Raw genomic sequence first — 7,928 nt, forward strand, 5'->3', positions numbered from 1 at the left:
TGACCCTTTTTCCAAAAAAAAAAATATTTTTTGTGTCAGTTGTTAAATTTTTTTTTTTCTTTTAAACATGTTTAAAAAATGTACATAATTGTATAACAAAATACATATACTCGTTTTTGAAAAGATAATACACATAATCTAACATAATACACATAAATTCTTAACTCTTAAAAAAAATCTCTGTTTCGGATGTACATAATTGTATAAAAGAATGTACATAATTGTATAACATAATGTACATAATTATATAACATAATGTACATAATTATATAATAAAATACACATACACTTTGTCGCGTCAACTCCCTACACAACTTAACAAAACGACGTCATTTTGAGAGGCGCGAGATGTACATTACTATGTGTGTCATGGTGCACGGTATAATTAACCATTGGTGAAAAACTCACTTTCAAAAAAAAAAAGAAAAAAAAAGAGTTTTATTTTCATATCATCATATTTACAATTTATTTACTACACAGTATTTCTTTACACTCATGCAATTCCAATTCACTTTTAAAATATAATAATAATAATAATAATAATAATAATAATAATAATAAATAAACGTTGTTAAAAAAAAAAGGGTCCAATCTATCACATTAGGCAAAGTGAAGCCATGAATTTTGTCAAAGAGTTCTACTACATGTACTTTCAAATTTTACTCTCTCACTTGTACTCTATGTGGTAAATAATGATAAGATAATTTTATCATGTAGGTCCCAAAAAAAAAATGTTTACATCAAGAATTTGTGAGAAGGAGTATAAGTTAAGAGTAAAAGTAAAAGTACATGTAGTTTTTTTCTTTGTCTAACTTACAAGACATTTGATAATTTATTAAAAAGAAGGTGTCATCTCATGTAAAAAGAGCTCTATTTTTAAAAATAATCAAAGCTTAATTTCCTCTGTAAATCGTTGAATATTATATTGACAAAATGACCAACAAAATAGCGTGCAACTATCGAAGCCATGTACAAACAATGCCAAATTGTTCCCTAGAAAAAAAAAAATCTCATAGCCTTTGCAAGAAAGTACGTGATTTTGTATGATTTCCTTATTACCCAACATGAAAAGAAAAGCTAGCTAGCATTATCAATTGAACTATATATTGATATCTATTGTTATTATTTATTTTTTTTTGAATGTTACTGACTCTATTACTATGTAGTATTTGTTCATAATTACGCATTCACTGAGACTCGAACTTACAACCTCCCATATGGGAGTCCAATCCAGATGCGCATAAGATGCTTGGCATAAATATCTATTGTTATTGTTATTGTTGTTGTTATTATTATTATTATTATTATTATTATTATTATTATTATTATTCTAGATATTTTATCTACTTAGGTGTTGTCTGCTTATGCTGATTTGTCATGAATTACTACATACTAGAATACACCCATGATATGCTCAAGCATGTATATATAGGAATTGTCATTTATAAAATTAGTCCTCAATTTACCCGTCAAAGTACCTATGAAATTTTTGTACTACAATGATTTATTCAATTTAGTCTTTATATTTTTATTCTGTTTAATTTAGTCTCTCTATTTTAAAAAGTGGTGAAACTAAGGATAATAGTTAATTGTGTTAATATTACCATTAACTTAACTTACGTGATGCTGACATTATTGTTGTCACATCATGATATTTATATCCAACTCATATATTATTTTATAAATATTTAAATTAATTATTTTATTACATTAATATGTTCAAAATAAATAATTACAAGCATGCTAACATCAAGTGTCCAAATCTCATTAGGAACATGTTTGTAATTATTTATTCTGGACATACTAATTTAATATATTGGTGGTAAAAATAATTAAATTTAAATATTTATATTAAGTAATATATGAGTAGGAATATAAATATCATGATGTGACAATGATGATGTCAGCGCCACGTAACTTAAGTTAACGATAATATTAACACCGTTAACTATATATTGTCCTTAATTGCACCACTTTTTAAAATACAAGGACTAAATTGAACAAAATAAATGTATAAGGGCTAAATTGAACAAGACACTATATTACAAAAACCTCGTAGATACTTTAACCCAATTTACCCAAATATATATGATTTTTTTTTTTGGATTACAAGGAGGGCCAAACCCGGCGTCTAACAATTAACACCCTCAGAGATAATATTTGTTACCTATCTTTTGTTTTTTTGTTCTTTAATTTGACACCTAATATTGTACGTGTTACATCATATGTCATTGATCATCTTTCATATGTTGTACCATGTTACATGCTAAATAGAGAAAAGCAAATTGTAATTGATTACAAAAGTTAGCAGAGCAACTAAATTTGCATATATTTGAATACATTATATTAATGACAAATTTTATAATTGGCAATTGTCATGTAACAAAATGACTAGACGAGAATAATGGTCATGTAACAAAATTATTTTTAGTGTACTATACATAAATTTTTAGTAAGTTCATTGCATTTTAGTACAAATTAATTTTAGTATATTATAGGTAAGGATGTTCATAACCGAAAAAAAAAATTAACAATAATGGACTGATAACTAACCCAAAAACTGAAAAATGATTTTTTAAAAATTGTCACAACTATGATATTTATACATGTAATAATATAATGAATCATACATTTTGTATTGTGAGTAATTATCTCTCCCCACGTTGTTCTGGAGTTAAACCTCCTGTTCCACAAGCAGGGCAACCCTTCAGTCCAAAGCCTTGGCAGTCATAACACCTATATATATTTTCAATCACATTAAAATCAAAGTTTACAATTTAATTTTCCCAAATAAAATTACAAAATTGAAAAATATAATTTTCCTTATGAAAAAAAAAAAAAACATACTTCCAACGTTCGAAGATGTTTCCATTCTTCTTGTTCTTCCCCGTACCCTATATACATATATGGTGATAGAATTTGAATTACTACTATTCTTGCCATAAAAATGAAACCTTTTAAGTTTTAACTAATTAATTCATGAAGATCAAATAATACTTGGTATGAAGTTTTACCAGTTATTTAGATTCCAAATGGTTTTGATTTCAATTGAAACTAGAACTAGATCATATTTTTAACCTAACCAGCCAGGTTGGTCGGGCTGTTATTTTAGTAACAGACCATAAGACTTCAAGTTTGACTTTTAGTGGGAGCAAAGCAACAGAATATTGACTTTTTTATTTGAATACAATAGTCCTTTGCTATGTAAGATTACAAAGTCGGGTTTACTCGATATGCACCTTACATCCAGGGCATTCAATAGCACCTTGACCTCCACAACTTTTACACTTGTTTATAATCTGCAAACTCATAAACACACACACATGAAATAACCAACCAATTAGTTAAGTGAATATACGGTAACCGAGAGAACGACAATGAAAAAGATGTGTTTCGTCTCAACTAAAAAAACGAATAGAAAGACATACGGATTTAAAAGGGCCGCCGCCGCCCCCTCCACCACCAGATTTTGCTGCGCTTGTGATTATAAGTGTGTTCTTCCCTCTTTGACTCTGCAGAGGTTTTGCATCTTCCGGTGAAGTTATGAGATTGAGGCGGCGGGGATGGTGTGGTGTAAGTGATGTGCTAACAAAGTTGCTGGTTAGGGAAAGGTTGGCCATGGTGTAGCGATCAGTAGTGTAAGTTTCCAAATTGGTGGCATTTTATGGCGCTCCTTAAAATGGATTTAGAGATGTGGATAATGGGAGCACAACATCCACATATTTTTATTTTATTTTATTTTTGGACCCTCTTCTTTAATTTTGCCACATGCCCCCATTATTTTTACTTTCAGTTTCTAAATTGTATGGATGTAAAAAAAATAATAGCAAATCGTAAATATATGTTAATATTATAATATGATCTGGTTTTAAAAGTGAGAGAATTGAAAGGATAAAATTTTATATTTTAAATCTTACAAATGCTTTAATCACTAATGCAAACGAAAGAATCCGGGAGGGTGTGGTCAAGTGAAATGAACTCATCCAACCTTAACCAAAGATCAAGGGTTTGATCTTGACTTTAGGTATAGAACAACCTTAAATCTCCAAACCAGTTGTCTCACCCAAAAGATGTGCCTATAATTCAGCAAGTGGATTAGTCATCTGTCCGACGGTGGAAACCTGGGTTCACCCAAGAAAAACTAATGCAAACGAAAGTAAATGTGTTATAGGAATCTAAAATACATTTATGACCATTTAACAAAATCTATTACAAGTTTTCAAAAAAACAAAATCTATTACAAAATTTTAAAATTATCACAGTTAAAACACAATGAGTAATACTACACATATATAGCCCTTATCTCGTACCTATGAAACAATAAGAACTAACATTTATAAGTGTAAGATGGGAGAAGAGTCGATCTTTTAGCAACATTTTCATGCATCAATACAACTATAGTGTCTGTTCTTCAATACAAGGAGCATCCTATATTCCTTGATGAAAGCAGTTATCTAATGCAAAAGACTACCACACCGGGCGGAATATACATAGTTCTTAAGGACACTGCAAAAACACGAAGCACAAACTGTTTTACAAACAGATGCGACATTCCTGGCGGCCCTATGCTCCATCTGGCTGGAGAAAAGGATTGGCAATCTCATCTGTGCCGTCAGTTGGCGCCACAAGCATAACTGCAGTCCCCCTACAGACCTGCATAAATACAACTAGGCATGTTAATTTTCAAAAGGTTAACGATGCAGATCTCTTTGCAATACAGAACCAAGGCTGTGATGGATAAATTCGAAAATGGCTGATTTGTTTCAGGATGATTCAGAAAACAGACACAGAAATGTACGTATCAAAATGGAGTCTGAAATTAGAGATAGGTAATTACTAAAATACGTATATCAAACTGGGTTGTTAATGAAGTTTACAAGTTTCAAACAATATTCGAACTTAAATTCCAGCCATCTGATGAGAAGTTGATGTAAGTACCACAGTAAGTTTAATGGAAACTCTGATATATACTTTAGAAAGTGGGTAATCAGATCACTTCTCGACTAAAGCCTTCCTCCTTCCCAACCGAAAAGGGAAAAGGAAATAAAAGCATAATATAATAGCATGGTTACTACAGGCTGCAGTATTAGCTACAACCTATGCTACATATCAACCTGTTAAGCAATAATAGACACACACACACACACACACGAAAACAAACAGAGAGAGCATAACATACAATTAATCCAAGACGCCGTGTCTGATCTGTTGTCTTCAGAGGATCATCGGAATCTGCACCAAAAGTTGTTTAGCCATTTTTAGTATCACAGGAAATATGAAAATAGTCATTACAGTCAAACTCCAAAGATAGTATGTATACATAGAATGAAATTTTCCAATTAAACAATTATTACATAATATAATATATATTCCACTTTGCCAGAATAAAGAACCAGAGGAGAAAGACAATATATCATTCTTCCAAATGATAATGCAGTACAAATGATTTAAGTGAATTGAATACAACATTGGTGAGGACTGAGGTCTGAGAAACATGAAGGAATTAAAGAGGCATGCAAATAATCCATCACAGCAAGTAGTCAACAACAAACAGTAAAGACCCATGGAATGCATATCCCACCCCCATCACTTTCTTCTGAAGTCAAGAAGAATTAGATCAAATTTAATAGTTCTCCTTTATCCCTATATCTAGCCAAAAAAATTTTACCTCTAAGATACTCAATGGCTTCATCCAAGACAAGATTCAGCAATTGGTCATAGCCTTTTAGTGTTCCCACAACTGTGAACAGAGGAAAAATAAGCAATGTGTCAGAACTAAGCTTCATACTGCAAAATGGAATTATAAAGCATAATTTAGCCAATGCATGGCGGTGAATTGTAATAACAAAGATATAAAATAATCTCAGTGCTCTCATATATGCCTCACATGGATCCTCTGTATTCTTTTTCTCTTTCATACTCGTCTTTAATTCCAAGGTATGTAACCAAAGTATAACACAACAAATCAAAGCAAGTATATTTCGGGCTTCTGGAAAACTTAGGAAGAAAAGAAAACAACTGACCTTGTCTGCCACCAGTAAGCTTTACTTGCACACCCTTGTCAACGAACTTTGCCAAATCTAGAACTGTTTCTTTCCTACCTGACTGTAGGAAAGAAACAAACAACAGGCCTTTAATGTCAACCAACAAACATAGATGATTGAAACTGTTTTCTGTTTTTTTTTTTGTTTCTGATCCCAACTAGTAGCTCATGCACAAATGCACAATAAGAAAGCACATGAGCATACATATATAAAGCTTAAAACCATTTTCATCATGGTTGTCAAATTAACATCCTTTTGATTACAGTAAATTTGATGCTTCTTTTCTTCTTTTAAGAAAAAAAGTGTACTTGGAGATGCATACAAGGGGTTAATACTACAATTAAGTCATATTTAAATAACTGGAAGTCTAGAACTATAATTTTAGAATCTGAGAACATCTTTAGAGTCTGATACATTTTTAAAAAATGCATAAATAAAGCTCCTCAGTCCTCAATCTCATATTTCTTTAAGCCAACTCAAATTATTCATATTGATTCAATGAGCAGTTTAGTTGACTAATAAGGCCAATTTGAATAATCTTATGCAAGCATTTGTGCCAATTGTAAAGCGTTTGGATAGGCTTGTTAAAAATAATTTATGCATTGAAAACTATGTCGAGCTTATTTCCATAACTAACAACTTTCGGGAAGTCCTTATCTTAAAAGCACTTACATAGTTATATTAAGCTGTTTATTCAAACAAGCTTTCATCAACTTCAAATCTAGCATTGATATTTTGACTTTTTATCTAAAATTATATGAACGTGTAACAGAACAAAGATGCTACCATTCTAATCTTTATTCGATCGTACACAAATTCGTTGCAATACTCCCCAGTTAAACAGCAAAACAACACCCTGCAAAAATTACAAAAATCATGAAAATGCAGTAAATTCATACACATCAAGACGGAATTTCAAAAACCTAACAGATTTATTTCCTAATTTTTTAGAAGCAAAAGCAAAAGCAAAAGCAACAGTAAATGCATACAATGGACTTAGTGACACATGAAGGCACATGCTAGAAGCTTGAAGCATTACCTTTCGGAGCTCAAAAGCTGTGCCCTAACTTCTCTTCCCCTTCTCTCTCTCTTCTTTCCCGCTAAGTCTTGCAGAGGTGCAGCAGTGATTGCAGTGGAAGTTAAAAGGAGTAAAGACTAGCCATTTCCGGATCTTAATCAAGCCCACTTAAGTCTGATGAGCCCAAAATAACGGAAAATTTAAGCATATTTGGGCTATAAATTTATATTTCAAGCCCACTTAAGTCTGATGACAGGCCCGCAGCAGCCACTGTGGCAAATTATGCCGTGCATCTGTATGCACCATGCATGGTATATACGGTTGTAAAAACGACGTCGTTTTGCATCAAAACTCGTGTCCTACTTTAAAAAAAATCGATTTCGATTTCCAGCAACAACATTATGTTATTCATTTTTTAGTTCATTCATTCTGGATTTTTAGTTATTAAATTCTGGATGTATAGTTATGCAATTCTGGATGTATAGTTATGAAGTTATTGATGTATAGTTATGCAATTCTGGATTTATAGTTATGAAGTTATTGATGTGTAGTTATGCAATTCTGGATTTATAGTTATGAAGTTATGGATGTGTAGTTATGCAATTCTGGATTTATAGTTATGAAATTATAGATGTGTAGTTATGTAATTCTGGATGTATAGTTATGAAATTATGGATGTGTAGTTATGCAATTCTGATTTTTTTTAAAAGTTAGACGTCAAAAGGACGTCGTTTTTTGCATCCGGATGCACCATGCATGGTGCATACAGATGCACAGCATAACGATTGAGCCACTGTAGGCAAATTATATCGTGCATCGCGGTGCAAATCGATTATGCATCGCGCGTCGGAACGACGTCGTTTTAT

At 31.7% G+C, this 7,928-nt stretch overlaps 2 protein-coding genes across 3 annotated transcripts; both read right to left on the reverse strand.

Annotated features, from left to right (window-relative positions):
• Positions 1-2,549: 2,549 nt before the first annotated feature.
• LOC109175789 lies at positions 2,550-3,706 on the reverse strand. Its single transcript, XM_019325144.1, has 4 exons — positions 3,429-3,706; positions 3,240-3,299; positions 2,848-2,894; positions 2,550-2,736 (listed from the first exon to the last, which is right to left on the reverse strand). Exons 1-4 carry the CDS (start codon positions 3,618-3,620, stop codon positions 2,649-2,651), a joined length of 387 nt encoding a protein of 128 aa, XP_019180689.1. The 5' UTR covers positions 3,621-3,706; the 3' UTR covers positions 2,550-2,648.
• Positions 3,707-4,313: 607 nt separating this feature from the next.
• LOC109175790 (sm-like protein LSM7) lies at positions 4,314-7,210 on the reverse strand. Of its 2 annotated transcripts, none has more exons than XM_019325145.1 (6): positions 7,084-7,210; positions 6,831-6,900; positions 6,024-6,105; positions 5,669-5,740; positions 5,180-5,232; positions 4,314-4,653 (listed from the first exon to the last, which is right to left on the reverse strand). In XM_019325145.1, the coding sequence occupies exons 2-6, from the start codon at positions 6,831-6,833 to the stop codon at positions 4,564-4,566; spliced, it is 300 nt and encodes a 99-aa protein (XP_019180690.1). In that variant the 5' UTR covers positions 6,834-6,900; positions 7,084-7,210; the 3' UTR covers positions 4,314-4,563. The 2 variants fall into 2 exon arrangements, with proteins under 2 accessions (XP_019180690.1, XP_019180691.1); XM_019325146.1 differs by lacking the exon at positions 7,084-7,210 and adding an exon at positions 7,034-7,052.
• Positions 7,211-7,928: the final 718 nt, after the last annotated feature.

The sequence above is a fragment of the Ipomoea nil genome, unplaced genomic scaffold, assembly GCF_001879475.1.
Source record: "Ipomoea nil cultivar Tokyo-kokei standard unplaced genomic scaffold, Asagao_1.1 scaffold0688, whole genome shotgun sequence".
NCBI classification, from domain to species: domain Eukaryota; kingdom Viridiplantae; phylum Streptophyta; class Magnoliopsida; order Solanales; family Convolvulaceae; genus Ipomoea; species Ipomoea nil.

Bases quoted from the DNA above. Each gene is read 5' to 3' on its own strand.
- LOC109175789 (XM_019325144.1), bottom strand. From the start codon at position 3,620: ATGGCCAACCTTTCCCTAACCAGCAACTTTGTTAGCACATCACTTACA. The intron at 3,300-3,428 runs GTATGTCTTTCT...ATGAGTTTGCAG, and splicing joins GCGGCGGCCCTTTTAAATCC to ATTATAAACAAGTGTAAAAG. The intron at 2,895-3,239 runs GTGCATATCGAG...ATATGTATATAG, and splicing joins TTGAATGCCCTGGATGTAAG to GGTACGGGGAAGAACAAGAA.
- LOC109175790 (XM_019325145.1), bottom strand. The intron at 5,233-5,668 runs GTAAAATTTTTT...CTTTTGGTGCAG, and splicing joins AGCCATTGAGTATCTTAGAG to ATTCCGATGATCCTCTGAAG. The intron at 4,654-5,179 runs GTATGTTATGCT...GTATTTATGCAG, and splicing joins CACGGCGTCTTGGATTAATT to GTCTGTAGGGGGACTGCAGT.